The 15,962-nt window shown below is 37.8% G+C and overlaps 1 protein-coding gene and 1 non-coding gene across 5 annotated transcripts in view; both read right to left on the reverse strand.

The window, feature by feature from the left end:
• RABGAP1 (RAB GTPase activating protein 1) overlaps positions 1 to 15,962 on the reverse strand; it is a 188,934-nt gene that overhangs the window by 125,548 nt on the left and 47,424 nt on the right. For all 4 annotated transcript variants that reach the window (XM_004716471.3, XM_045290207.1, XM_045290206.1 and 1 more), the window contains exons 3-4: positions 4,282 to 4,516; positions 2,453 to 2,657 (exon numbers count right to left, since the gene is read on the reverse strand). In XM_004716471.3, the coding sequence (XP_004716528.1) occupies positions 2,453 to 2,657; positions 4,282 to 4,516 (440 nt within the window). The remainder of the gene's footprint in view (positions 1 to 2,452; positions 2,658 to 4,281; positions 4,517 to 15,962) is intronic.
• On the reverse strand, positions 9,108 to 9,298 carry LOC115869657. The gene has a single exon (XR_004046310.1). It is a non-coding gene; the product is annotated as a U2 spliceosomal RNA (small nuclear RNA).

Consider the following 15,962-nt stretch of genomic DNA (forward strand, 5'->3'; position numbering starts at 1 on the left):
CAATTTGAATCACCAACGTTTTGGTTAGCAGTCAAGTGCAAACCTTGGGTCATTTAGGTACTTTCTCTCAGAATATTAAAATACTATTAGAACAAAACATAGGAGAAAGAATACCGACTAAGAGGCACTTAGAAATGAGTGATAATTATATTTCATTAAAAATTTCATATTGAAAATTCAATACAATTAGCATTTGCAAGTCTTTTTGAAACAGCTCTTTAAATCTCCGAGTAGAATTACATATAGAGATAAATGGAATATTAATTTTAAACTACACCCTTATGGTTGGTATTAGTCAAAATTGACTTGATGGCAATGGTTTGCTACAGATAACAAGCTCTACTACCAGGACTTTCAAAATGCTTCCGAATTTAATGATAAATACTCTCAATACTGATAAATACTCTCAATACTGATAATAAATGTATAAACTGGATCAATATTTCTAGATAGCTTCTTGGAAATGTACCAAAGCAATGAAAATGGCGCAATCAGCCTACTTCTTAGTATTTACTCCAAGCAAGTTGTTTTGCAAATATATTTGGCTGAAAAATACCTATTTATATGAAAATTTTAAGTAAAGCACTTATATGCCAGTGTCTAGTACAAAAACATGTAAGGTTAATTAAAATAGCTATTATTCTTAGTTCTTTCATTTAAAAAGGTAAAATGTCTAATAGATTAATTATATATAAATCATGTAGTTATAAATAAAATTTTTAATCATTATTTTGATAGAGGTTCAGAGTATAAAATTAAGGTGAAAAAAGCATGTTACAAGACGATTCCATTGCTGGTAAAAATGTCACAAATGATCAATGATCAATTTTTATGAGAGTTACCATTCTTGAAAGATATACTTGTGTGTGTGTGTGTGTGTGTGTGTGTGTAAGTACACATAACCCCAAGACCAAAATCAAACCCACTGCCACAGAGTTGATTTCAACTCAAAATGAATCCTATATAGGGTTTCCAAGACTGTAAATCATTAAAGGAGCAGACAACCTCATTATCTCCCATGGGGCAGTGGTGGGTTTGAACAGCTAACCTTGCAGTTAACAAATGAACACCTAATCCAGAGTACCACCAGGGCTTTTTACACATAACTCATTACCACTGAGTCTATTCTGATTCATAAGGACCCTATAGGTCAGCATAGAATCAACCCTGTGCATTTCTGAAACTGTAACTCTTTATGGGAATTGAAAGCCTCCTCTTTCTCCCTTGAAGTGGCTAGTGGCTTTGAACTGCTGTTAGAAGGCCAATGCATAACCACTATGCCAACCAGGGTTCTGATTCCTTACACATATACATACACACATGTAATACACAAAGAGGGTCTGGTCTTAATAACCCAAGATGGTAATTAATTTAAGTAAAGAGTAAAATAAAGAGTATTTCCTGATTTAAAAATAATATGCATATTTCATTTGTAATAGGAAAAACTTTTACTTTAACAATGTTCTTATTAGATGGTTGAGATAGACATCTGATTATCAATTTAATTATTGTAATTTATTTTAGTTAAATACGCAATATTCAATTATAGAGCCTTCTAATGGCCTCAGTTCTCTCATCTTAAAATTTAAGGACCTGGACTAAAATAGTTAACATTTACCAATAGGTTTTTTGCAATATTCAAAATCTTTATCAAACTCCATAGGGAAATGTGCCATGCTAGTATTTGTATTGGAAATACACATAGACTACAAATTAACTTATTAGGCAGACTCTTGAGTTAACGTATTTCAGCTATCTCCAAAAAATTTAATTTCCCAATATGCAAGATTGGAGCTAGAAAAAGCATCTACAAAAAACTGTTACATGACCCCAGCGCTGTACACATGTACACAGCTATAGATAAGAGATGGGGGCTCACGACAAATGGAATCCTGGAACAGGAGTGGGAACAGCAATACCAGAAGGGTATGGGAAAAGGGGGGAGGGAAAGGGAGAAAGGTGGAACCGACCACAATGATCGACACATAACCATACACCCCTCTCCAGGGTGAAGAACAGAAAACATGGGGGAAGGGAGACAGCAGTTGGTGAGATATGAAAATAATAATTTATAATTTTTAAAGGGGTTATGGGGGGGAAGCTGATACCAAGGGTTCAATAAAAAGTAAATGTCTAGAAAAGAATGAAGGGAATATATGTACAAACATGCCTGATGCAACTGATGTATGGATTGTAACAAGATTTGTAGGAGTCTCCACTAAAATTATGTTAAAAAAGAACCAAAATTTTTAATAAAGAAAAAACCTGTTACAAGCAAATGATCAATTTTTATGAGGGTCACTATCCTTAAAAGACTTAAATGCTGACAGCTAAACATTACATGAATGAAATTTGAAATGATTGTGTATTTTGTTCATTAAAGCATCTTCCTAAAATAACATGTTTCAGGTGTGATATAAATATTACAAACATTTCAAAAAGACAGCCTTACCTCACAGTTCCTTCAGATACATTCGGCACCGAGAGGGTTACATCTAGTGAGATCTGACACTGGCTTCTTAAAATAGACATCATCCTTAAAGCTTCCACTTCACTCCTTGGGGCGTTTACTGAGGCACAACCTAAATAAGTTAGCTTACTGAAAACTACACTGTCTTCATCAGCCACTGGTGTGAAAGGACTTGCCACTTCAGAATCTGAAACAAATAATAAGATGATATTGATTTTTGTTGACATTTTAAACAAATAATACGATAATGATGTTTGTTGACATTTTACTGAAATGAATAGCAAGTAAAACTTTAAGAGTAATATTTAAGTTCTAAAACTAAGTAATGAGATAATGTATCATAGAAGAAATACCCCAGGAATGTCAGCAATCTCACACTAACCAGTTACCAGTAGTCAACTCCCATTTATGGTGACCTCAAGTGTGTCAGAATAGAACTGTGCTCCTTGGTTTTCAATGGCTAATTTTTCGGAAGTAGGTCACCAGGCCTTTCTTCTGAGGCACCTGAGGGTCTCAATCCTCCAACTTTTCAGTTAGCAGTTGAGTTAGTTAATTGTGCCAACCTGGCCGATAATCACATGTGGGGCTAATTGAAAGGTGGAGGGATAAATGGGTGATGAGCCTCGCCTTTCTAGCTCTCCGGGCGCTCTTGCTTTGTGATGGTCGCACCAAGGTGCAGCTGCCTTAGCAGTTCCCTGCTTCAGCTTGCAAGATTGACTTCATACAATACATCCCCAAGGAGAAGCCACATGGACCTATCCCGATGCAGCCCTGGGTGCTGGAGCAGCCGTGTGGAGACTCCTGCTAGTGCTGAGATGCTTATTCGTTCACTGACTCAGCTTTCCTCTTGCAGTCGGCATCATTGCCTCTGTTTTGTGAGGTGGAGGACTTTGTGGACTGGTGTTGGGTTAATGGGTTAATGTGGGACTTGTGGGCTTGGGCAGCATTGGGTTGGGATGTTTTCGTGATGCACACTTTCTTTACATAAAACTCTCTTTTACATGAGTTGCTGTGGATTTGTTTCTCTAAAGTACCTAGACTGATACAGCAGTCAAGCATGTGAACCATGTGCACCACCCATGGACTCCAAACACACACTATATAACTCTCCTATTAAATCAACTTTTACTGGTACTGCTGCATCAGTCCCAAACCTTAAAAGGACCTCAGATTATGATCTGATTTACCTTCGTCTTTTCTAATATGGTTTTGACTTCAGAACATATTTAGGTCAAATGTAAATTTAGTATTATATCACTCCAAAAAAATCCTATCTCTGATTTTGTACTGGTATAATTTTTCTCATTATTTTAGCCTCTTCATTATGCTCATCATCCCCTAGCTTTTACTTTCCCACTAAAAGCTACAGTTTTAATCCTATTTTTTTAATTAAGGTTTTCTAATTGTCTGCCATGCTATGCCTTGGCACCCTGATTCTACTTTCCCTCTTTCTACCAGGCAATTACTCCCATAGAGCTATACAGGGCAACAGCAAAGATCTATTCAGCAAGCATTATCCCTTCAATTTTCCTATCTATCCCCTTTTTAAAACAAAACTTTAAATCTACTGACATGAAGATAACTGGACTCTCAGTGTCATCTAACTAGGTTCTCTTCTTATAGCACAATAGAAAGAATCAGTATGGTACATATACTTACTTACTCCTTTCACACACCCCTTGATCTGAGGGGATCTTAAGATTCTAAGAACATAGATAATGCCCCTTGCTCCGAATCAAACCTAGTAAAAAGTGGACAAACATTAAAAACAGTAACCTTCAGCTACGTTAAGCAATGCAAGCAATCCTAACCTCCTTGTCCAGGTCTCACTGGCAGGCTCATCTCTGGTTTCTGGAGCCCTACTAATGGCACAGGGTTAATGGTGGATGAAGCTGAGAGCGGATTAGAAAGAGGCGCATCTCCTTCGCCATCCAGGTGTGGTCTCTCCACAAGCTCCTTGTCCCCTGGCTGGTTGTCCATTGGAGGATCCATTAGCACATCTGCTAGCTCTTTTTGCAGCTGCTGTTCACTCCCATTCCCTACAATCTAAGGGTCACAAATACATGCAGTCAGCAAAGTATAAGAGGCCAATACCGAATAAAATGGGTCTACAAACTAAAGAAAATAATCAGCATTTCTTTTGAAGCAAAGTTATGTTCTAAATTTTTTTTAAAAGATGACAAAACTGTAACAAATAGGAACTGCAGCTGTTCTCTTAGTTTCCAGGAAAATGTATGTAGTGAATTCCATACCAATAATCTGATAGCCTACCAAAATTATTGAAGTCTTTTAGTGTCAAACTCAGAAGTTCAATATATGCAATTGTCTTGTGAGAAACAATGCTTTGAAGGGGAATACCTTTGGAAGCATTTCTTACCCTAAAAAATGGAAGGGGGTTTATTTGCTTCCAAAAGTTAGCAGCAATTTCCAAAAGCATGTTACTACATCTGTTATAATAAGTAGTTCTGGTGGTGCAGTGGGTTAAGAGTTGAGCTGCTAACTTCGAGGCTGGCAATTCAAACATAGCAGGCACTCTACAGGAGAAAGACGTGGCTTTCTGCTCTGAAAGTTACAGTTTTAGAAATTCCAAGAAGTCATTCTACTCTGTCCTAAGAGTCAGAATCAACTCGATAGCAACAAGTTTGGTTTGGTTAGGTTATAATAAATCTCTTGTACTCATTCTCTGAACAGGTTTTTAAAGTTCTGAGGATCTGCATGAAACTAGGGTGGGTGATCAACGTATAAAAAGTCCTGGGGGAAAAAGGAACCCTATTTCAATAATGTCAACTATTTTCCTGGAGTCATGATGGTTTATAATTACTTGTTCAACAAGTAAGCAAGTACAAAACCAAGTGGAGACTGCTCAATGCTAAGAAACATAACCAGTAGAAAGCCAAGAAATGCTGGAAAATTAACAAAACAATTAAAGAAAGTCAGGAGGAAAAAAAAGGGTTGACTTAGGAGGCTTCCTGAAGAGCAAAGCTTGCCAAAATTACAATGGGTGGGGCTATGAAATTGCTGAAATGAATGAGGTCTATTAAATAAAATACCAAAGTTAGGAAGCAAAGTTCCATTAAGAGCAGTACCCCTAGGGCTACTAGGAAGCCCAGACCAAACACCTATTGTTTTTAGCTTTTACAACTCTACAAATTTCAGGTGCGTTTGGATATAAATTATGATTGGGAAAAGTTCTTAAGCTTTTTTTGTTTATGCTTTCCCAAAGAGATTCTAATATAAATTACTCCTGCCTTGGGAATAAATATGAGTGCTCAGCCTTATGGCTTCAATGACAGTTTCTGTTTCTGTGAATTTCGTTTTTTAACTTTGGGGTGACTGCTCAACAAACTGTAAGTGGATTAAGCAAGTTTAACTCTTTGTTATGTCTAATTCTTTATATTCAAAACTGTAAACAAATTTCTTTTTCCAGAATCTTTGCTTAAAATGTTTTATACAGTGCTTATTAACAGAAACTAGTGCTTAGTTCCATTTATCTTATTATTATTTCAAAGATGAAGAAGAAATACTGCAATCACAGCTAAGGTTACTGTTTTCTCAGGGGAAAGGGAAATGGCATAGAGCATGATAGATACAGCGTCCTGAAAACAGGAAGAAAAACTATGCCTATATTTCAGCAATTAAGAGTTAAAAGTGGGAATAAAACTAATTCCACTTCTATGGGTTAACTCTGACCCTAACACAGTGGTTCTCAACCTGTGGGTCACGACCCCTTCCTTTAGGGGTTGAACAACCCTTTCCACATGGTCTTAGGGACTGAGACACTGTTTCTCTATCCGTCTCCAGGCGGGTCGCACACATGCAGATAGGCCTACATGAGTACCCAGCGTGAAGACTGTTACCCATGTTACTACATACACCATACTTCAAGACAAAATTTCATCTATTTGTAATTACAAATAAATATTTCACAATATATAATTACATACTGTTTTTGTGATTAATCACTATGCTTTAATTATGTTCAATTTGTAACAGTAAAAATGCATCCTGCATATCAGATATTTACATGACGATCTATAACAGTAGCAAAATGACAGTGATGACGTAGCAATGAAAATAATTTTATGGTTGGGGGTCACCACAACATAAGGGACTGTATGAAAGGGTTGTGTCATTAGGAAGGTTGAGAACCACTGCCCTAATGGATTAAGAATTTCTCGACAGAGCTTCCAAGGCTACGAATCTTTATGGAATGCCACAACCCTCCTCCTTGGAGTACACAGTGTAAACCGCTGGCTGACCTTTCTGTTAGCAGCCAAACAATGTAACCACTGCACCACCAGGACTCCTTACAAGTGGGAAGCCTATCACCTAAAGGGACAAAGTAGAGAAAAGATTCTATTTCACAGGCTGTAAAGTATTGCTTGGCTCTTTGGTATAAAGGGTAAGTAAGGCCAAGTTTTTGTTGGATAGGCTAAGTCTACAATGTAATATATTCACCATTCACAGAAACAATACATAAGCCTAAATGGAAACATGTTTATGTGTTTTCCTTTTGTGTTTATCTATGTTTATCTTGCATTCTTCCCAAGTTTATTGATTCTATAAATAATTGTTCTCTATTTCCTTAGATCCTCCTTAAAGACTGAGCAAATGTAATGTACACACAGAATGCTGACTTTTAAACAATGTTTAAAAATAGCCAGCTAACAAATGTCTTGGACAATTAGGTCACACAGGGCTCAGCAATTATCATGTTAGTTGATTTGTAAGCCTTTAATCCAATTGCAAAATTAATACTGCTAGCATTACAATGCATATGAGGGGGTTTCAAAAAGTTCATGGAAAGATGACATCTTTTACTTCCATTTTCCCACAACCTTCTTGCCCCCTCATATAAAATTAAACTTTGTGTTTTGTTTGATTAAGTTTAAAAACAATCAATTGTGGTTAAGCACTGGACTGCTATCTGCAAGGCTGGTAATTCAAATTCATCTCCAGCTCTATGCGATACTGATAAAGGTTGGCTTTGATTTGGGGGCTTGCAGTATAGACTCGAGTAGTATAAGCCGACCAGAATATTAGCCGAGGCACCTAATTTCACCACAAAAACTGCATTAAAAATGTGCTGAAAAACTCGGCTTATACATGAGTATATATGGTAGTCCAAACTGGGAAGCATTTAGTATATCCTGTCATGGTTCTTCTTAAACTTTTGATATGCCTCAGGATCACACTGTTAAGAGAGACTGTGGGCTCTAACCCAGAGTTTCAATCCCAGAAAATGGTGATGCTACTAGACTGGGGACCATACTCTCTTAAGAATCCATCTTAAATCAATGGCTCTTAGCCCTGGCTATGTAATAGAATTACCAATAGTACCATGGAGTTTGCTAAAAATCCAAATACCTACTCCTCTTTCTGTCTCACCACTTACCATTGATAAGACAAAATCAACATCTCAAAAGATATGGTCTGGATCTGTGTGTTTTTAAGAATCCTCATTGAGAAAAACTGACTCAGACCACAATTCCAAGCAAAAATGCAAACTGAATTATTTCCCAAAGGGTCCACACAAGCATCAAAATGATCTCTGGCTCTGTTGGAAAATTTTAGTCCTTCAGGTCCCATCCAGAACCTCTGTGCTGGGGCTCAAGAATGCTCATGTTATGTAAGCATTCCGTGCCATTTCCACACACGATAGCTTGAGAACTATTGGGTTAAGACTTAATTTATTTTCTAACATGAATGATTGGTTCATCAGGATAAAAGGGCTTGCTGCACTGGTCTTTACTTATGTGCCTACCTGCACTAACTACTTTTCCAGCCCCTCTTATAGCTGTTTTATCATATAACAATTTTATACAGTGAGGTGTAAACAGAAATTTGCTGGGGAGATTTGTAGAAGATCGGTTGCTTTTCCTGATTTAAAACAACAGGCAAAACTGGTGCCCTCCCTCCTCACCCTCTTCTTTTTGCCTTAAAAAATAATAATACACATAGAACCATGGTAGATGTCTTAGGACCAGGCAATGACAGGCATCAGAAGAAAAAAAGACAACAAACTCAAGATGATGGTTTGCATAACGAAAAAGAAATTGGGTCTTTAATAGTATAGAAGAGGGACTGGGAAACTTTTTCTGTAAAGGATCAGATGATAAGTATTCTAAGCTTTGCAGGTCATATAGTCTCTGTTGTATCTACTCAAACGTTGGTGTTTTGTAATATGAGAAAAATCAAAAGAGAATTCCTACACGAATGAACGTAGCTATGTTCCAGTCAAATTCTATTTACAATGACAGGATCAAGGGTCACAGTTTATCTTTGGTATAGGTTAAGTGCTTAAATAAGGCAGCAACTAATTATTTCCAGCCTTTTTGTTATATGAAAAAAGGAACCTATTATTAGGGCTTTTTGCGTCTTACTGTGAACAGCAATCCTAATAAGACACCACAATCATCTCTATAAAGTAAATGCATCTCTATAAAGTAAATGTGGTCTCAGGTAGAATCAAGACATCCAAACTCCAAAACCAAATTCAGAATTCCGATGTAAACTAACTAAACAGGATCGAGAAGAACTGCCCCTGTGGGTTTCTGCATCTGTAAATCTTCTTTTCTTAGTATATGTGCTGCTGAAGTGAGCAATGCATCTGTACATCTTTTTTTTTTTTTTCCTAAGGGGCTGCACCATTCCTGGAAGTACTGCAATACCAGGATGATGCGTGGAGTGGATGGAGCAAGCTCCTGGTCCAACTCCTACTTGCAAAAATACATTTAATATGTTGTCCTCAGATAGAGGACGTATCAGATATTAAACTGATAAGAACAGATACTACACTTGATCTCAGCCAAAAGACCGAGAAGCGATGCATCTGTAAATCTTTATGAGAGTAGAAAGCCCCATCACTGTCCCAGTGACCAGCTGGTGGTTTTGAACTGCTGAACTTGAAGGTAGCAGCCCAATGCATAACAGCCAAGGTTTTTTTTTTAAACGTTTGTGGGAAACAGTTCTATTGGCATATAATTCACAAATCATACAATTCAATAGTTCAGTCACATCAAGAAGAGTTGTGCAATTATCACTATAATCAAGTTTGGAACATTTTATTCATTCTTATACTCATCATTATTAGCTTTCCAATTCTCCCCAACCACCCGTGATACCCCAAAGGAACCATTAATCTAGTTACTGTCTTTTTTATCTATCTTTGATGCTTATATAAAAAACATACAAAAAATAATAATAACAAAAAAATAAAAACCACAATTGAAAAGAAACTGCAAAATATAAAAGCCAGAACAAATTTAAATGGCTAATAAGGGACATCAAATGACAGGGTACTAAATTTTAACCTATCTGCATCTACAATAATCTACTTTAAGATGATGGAATTATGTTTATATATTTTATTTACATATATGTAGCAAAATATTTATTACATAAAGAACAATAATCCATTAAATTATTTTAAACATAAAAAAAAGATAACGGAATTTTTCCATGAACGTCTTGAAGTTCCCTACATCAATGGAAGACTAGAGAGTACAAAAATAGCTCCACACATATATAGCCAATTGATTTTCAATAATATTGATAAAGAGCATTTTGATGTAGAAAGGCAATTCAACAAAACGTGCTAAAACAATTACCACTGAACATCCTATTCAAGAACATCTTAACCAAAACTTCACCCTCTATACAAAAATTAACTCAAAATAACTCGCAGACCTTTGTATATCAAGAAAACTGTAAAACTAACATCATAAAATATAAGAGCGAGATTATTTGGGACACAAAAATATGAATAAAAACTGATTATCAAAATTAAAAACTTTTCTTCAAAAGACACTCTTAAGAGAATGAAAAAAGCCATAAAAACTGGAGAACATATTACAATTTATTTATCTGTTACAGGAGCTTATATCCAGAATACACAGAACTCTCTCAGCTTATCAACATAAGCATTTCAATGTTTTATCAAATGGACAAAAGATTTGAAGACACTTTGCCAAAGGAGACATTCAGAAGACAAATTAGCATATAAAACGACATGATCAGTCATTAAGGAAATTGAAACCACAATGAGATGTCTCTCTATACTTCTATGACATTAAGGAAATTGAAACCACAATGAGATGTCTCTCTATACTTCTATGAATGACTAAGATTAAAAACAAAATAAAATGTCAACATGCCCAGTGCTGTTGAGGACAAGGAGCAACTGGCAATGTGATACATTGTTGGTGGAAACAAAAATGGTATACCAGTTCCTTATAAAGCTAAATATGTACTAGCTATTTGATTCACCCCTATTTTACAAAAACAAATAAATAAATAAAATATATCTACATAGAAATGTATGAATGTTTATAACAGGATTATTTGTAACTACTCAAAATAGAATATAATGCAAATGTTCATTTTCTACTGAATGGACAGATTGGGATGTCTACACAATGGAATGCTACCCAGCACTGCCCGGCCCCCCTAAGCCCCCCAAAAAGGGATGTATGACTCATGTAACAACAAGGATGAATCTCAAAAGTATTCTAAGTAAAAGAAGACAAACTCAAATGATACCATTTATATGGCATTCTGGAAAAGGCAACAGAAACAGTTATCAGATCAGGGGTTGCTGAGGGCTAGGAAAGGTGGGAAGGGATTAAGCAAAAAGAGGTACAAAGAAGACTTTTTTGAGAGATGACAATATTCTGTATCTTGGTTGTGGTGCTGGTGGTTACATGAGAGATATCACTTGTCAAAACTCAAAGAACCATATGCCTAAAGGTGTCTTACTGTATGCAAATTTTAAAGCAGTAAACTTGAGTTAAAGACAGAATGTTTTCTATAAAAGATGTGAAAAAAGATGAGAATCCACAAAATGTCAACAATATCCAGAAGGTGGATTTCGTCCTATTCCTGTTTTCCAACTTTTCCATCATTTAAAACACAAGATGTCAACAAAGCATTCTCCCTCTACCTAGCCACTGGGGCTGGCTCAGCCTTTACAAGTTAACAGACACTGGGTGAATTCATTAGAATGGTTTACAGAACTCAGAGAAGAAATTTTACTACTGCCAACAAGTTTCATTATAGAAAAAAGATATGTCAGGATCATGAAGAAGACATGATGCATAGGCAAGACTGGGAAAGTTCCCAGTGTAGAGCTGACATGTCTCAGAAAAGGCTCTTCTTTCTCCCTTCACTAACCAGCAAGTACCCCGAGCTTAAGTATTCAAGCTTTTATTGATCACGTGAGGCTAATCATGTCACCTGATATTGGCCTTCCAAGTGAGTCTGGTCTGGTCAGACCCTATTCATAAACACAAATCCTCATGTATGGACTGAAAGTCCTAGACCAAGTCACCCCAATTGCTTTAAAGATCTCAAAGCCAAGGATATAGGGCAAAATCTGGGATAAAACTAGTCATAAATTGATCCCACACAAAGGCTTTCATTTCACATAAATCTACTGCAAAAATAGTAGTTTTGTTAGGTAGCAGAACAGGAACTAGGGGTTGTCCATCTACATAAGTGGTTCTCGACCTTCTTAATGCTGTGACCCTTTAAAAAAGTTCATGTTGTGGTGACACCCCAACCATAAAATTATTTTCATTGCAACGTCATAACTTCAATTTTGCTACTGTTATGAATAGGGCAACCCCTGTGAAAGGGTCGTTCTACCCACCAAAGGGGCCACGACCCACAGGTTGAGAATCACTGCTCTACATTCTAAGGTCATCCTCCCTCCTTTACAGGAAGTTGGACACCAATAAAGGCTAGAGAGCATGCACAAATTGAGGCCTTTGAGACAGGAAGCTAGTACACCTGGGAGGGCCCCAATCTGGATGAGATGGGCTTTACTGAGCCAATGGGATCAACCAGTACCGTTGACCATGCATCCCAGTGGAGGGCCCTGAAAAGCCAGAATCAGGAGTCCACCTTCCACTTTTTCCAGCTGCTCCACAGCAGTGCTGCGGTTTCTCTAGCCTCAGGTCTCCATGTGGGCATGTGATGTGCCTTGAGGGTGCCTGTGTTCTTAACTATAAAACCTAAAATTTCTTTATCCTTTATAAGACTCACTTGGGTCACAAACCTGGCTTCAGTGTGCTTTCTCGTGGGAAGCCAAGGACTGAAATATTTCTCACCCCAGAAAGCTTACAGTTTGCTTGTCTGCTTTCTCTCTCTCCCATATGACTATTAAGATTAAATTGCAAATTCACATCTGATGAAAACACTGCCTTATTTTTTAACCCTTCCACAGTTCAAGGAGCCCTGATAGCATAGTAGGTTACACAATGGGGTGCTAACCACAAGATCAGCAGTTTGAATCCACCAGCCCCATCCTGAGGGAGAATGATAGAACTTTCTTCCACCTTAAACAATTACAGCCTCCTCTGTCCTGTAGGGTCACTATGAGTCAGAATCAACTCGATGGGGGGGGGGGGGGGGGCTCAATGCCCACAAGATAAGACCCAAATTCATTAGTCCTTTCACAACCCTTCTCAAGCTACATGTCTCTTGTTAATCACATCAAATTATTCAACTTGTTGAGTGTCTTAATCTTTTAAGGTTTCATACTTCGCATACTGTTCTCTTTCCTGGAAAGAAGTCTTCTGCTTCACCTTTGTATTCTTTAACAAAGTTTAAATTCTGTTACATCCTTTAGAGAGGGTTTAATCACCATGATATTAAAATATCATGTGTATTCTGGCTACTTTTTATCATTGCAATTTATTATGGCAATTGTTTATTATTATTGCTACTTATTTTATAAAATATTTCATCAATGGCCCTTTGTGAGAGATCAGGAATTATTAGAAGGAAGAGACTGTGTCTTACCTTTACAGTTCCCAGGCTTTGGACACTGACTGGTGCAAAATATACCATCAATAATAAATGTTTCCTGAATTGAATTTTATATATGAAAAGAATAGAAAAGTGTGAATATACTTTTATACAGATTTTGGTTCATTACAAAAAAAATGAGAATTAAAAAAGTAACTTCTTAAGAGTTATAACACGAACCTATACACACCCATATTCATTGTAGTCCTGTTGACAAAACAAGATGATGGAAATAACCTAAACACACATTAGAAGATTTGATAAAGAAACTTTGGTACAGATACTGAATGGAATCACATGCATTGCTAAAAGACTGATGGAAAAAAAAAAGAGAAGCACCTCATGGCACGAACGGGTCTGAGGAATATTATGCTAAGTGAAATTAGTCAATCATAAAAGAGCAAATGTTATATGAATCCACTATTATATGGAAGGGAAAAAAGAGAAACCGAAGATAAAGACTTTCAGACCAAAGGGAACAGAAGACAAAGGAAGGATGATAAAACAACAGACTAGTTGGTTGGTGGTGGGTGTTAAATTGGGTGACAGGGAAGAAGACAGTAGTACAGAAACGGAGAAGGGAAATCGAGGAGCTGGGGGGAAGAGTAAACTACAGTGGGGGTTGATTAGTAGCCTAAACTACTGAATACAAAATTCATGATATGAAATGTAAATGCCCACCTAATTTACAAATGAAAAAATTGTCCATAAACAAAAAACCAAATAACGTCATCTACAATTACTCTGAACAGATAATATTGGGTAAGGCCAAAGAGCACTGTGTAGAACAATTATTTCAAAATCTAAAGACTTCCAAGTGAACTAAGCATAAAAGTGAATATAAACAAAAATGTAAGGAAAGTATAACTGAGATCACATTTAAATGTGAATTTGACTCCAGGTAATATACACTAAAAAAATGAGGGATAAAGTTCTTTAGAAATAGTTCTGAATTGAGAAAGAAAAATAATGAACATAAAGTAGTCAACTTAGCAACTACTATAAATACAATACATAATTACCTATAAGAACAGAAAATGCGAGAGAGAAAAAAAGAACAGAAAATGCGGACTTCTGGGAATATGGCGACGGAGTAACACATACCAGAGGGACACCGCAGAATTAAGCCCAGGAGAGTTGCTAAGAGGGAAATTCAACACTGCTGGAACTCAGGAGGAGCCTCATAAAGATAAGCAGGCAATGACCCATGGGTTTCGAGAGGCTGGAGGCTGATGGCTTACCACAGTGGAGGCCGGCTAGGGCTTGACCTTAGCCCCACCACTGTCTCTGTCAGAGCCGGGACCATTTGGAGCCTGTAAGGGGGCTTAATCGCAACACAGCCACAGTTTGCTGCTGACTGTCTTGGGGCAGGGACTAAAGCAGCTCTATGTGCAGGGATCGGGGTTCAGCTACATTGTTACTTTTGTTTCCCTCTCTTCTCTATATGCCCCCACAGTGTCCGCAGGCTGCACAGAGGCTTTTTCTCAACACAGGCACAGCTTGCTGCAGCTTCCGGGCAGGGACTAAACTCTTGCAGCCCCACAGGCAGGAATCAGGACTCAGCTACGTTGTTACTTTTGTTTCCCTCTTTTCTCTATATCCCCACACAGTCTCAGCAGGCTTACCTATTGTTTTTCTCTCCTTTGTCTCTTTCCTGTTCTGTCACACCTCGAGACCACTCCCCTTGGCCTAGGGCATTTACGCCTGCGCCACACTCAGCTAGGTGAGCTCCACCCTGTGTAGCTAGCCAGAGGCTGGGGAAAGCCCTGCCAACCTCCACCAGGGGATACTCTGCCCAACTTCTTACACGGTAATTCCTGCCCGTGTATCTGGGCGCCTAAGGCAGCTCGGCCATCACTCGTCAACATTCCAAGCTGCTGCAAAAACCTCTGCCAAACTTCCCCAACACCAAAGCAGGCAACCTACCAGACTTCTGGGGCACTCCCCTGAGAGGGAAGCCACAGAAAGATAAAGTGGTAAGTTAACTCCATAGTGAAATTAGCTGTAGGCAGTTTGAAGAAGCATTTCTACAATTCTCCAAGAGAGAGCCAGTGTGCTCCAGCTCCATGGAAAATGGAACCTGGCTCCTCTAAAACAATGCAATGCAAACAGCCATCAGCTTAACGAAAAACAGGAGAAAGAAAAGACAATGGCAGAAGATGCCCCAAACATAACGACACGCTTAGAAAAAGAAGACATTGAGCTGCCACATAAATAAATTTTCAGAACGCTGCGTGGAGTCGTACAGGTTATGAGGGAAACAATACAGAAAAAGGATGAAATGATAGAGGAGATAAAGACCATACACCAAAGGGAAATAAGGAGCTTAGGGAGGAGATAACAAAAGTCAGTAGCAGAAACACAGACCTTGAGAATCGACTGGAGGAAGCAGAGAACCGCATCAGTGACTTGGAGGACAGCCAAGCAGACTTTAACAAACTCGAACAAAAATCTAATAAGATCATCAGAGAAACTGAAAAAACGTAAGAGCTATGTCTAATGCTATGAAGAGGAACATTACAATTATTGCCTTACTGGCGGATGACACAACAAAGTCATCTGCAACAACAGTGAGAGAATTCATGGAGGAAAACTTACCAAGCTTAATGAATGAAAGCCAGGCAATCATTCAGGAGGCTGAAAGAACACCAGCTAGACTGAATCCCAAGAAGAAGTCACCAAG

Source organism: Echinops telfairi, unplaced genomic scaffold, assembly GCF_000313985.2.
Source record: "Echinops telfairi isolate 266 unplaced genomic scaffold, ASM31398v2 ScPeMD7_32;HRSCAF=126, whole genome shotgun sequence".
Taxonomy (NCBI): Eukaryota; Metazoa; Chordata; class Mammalia; order Afrosoricida; family Tenrecidae; genus Echinops; species Echinops telfairi.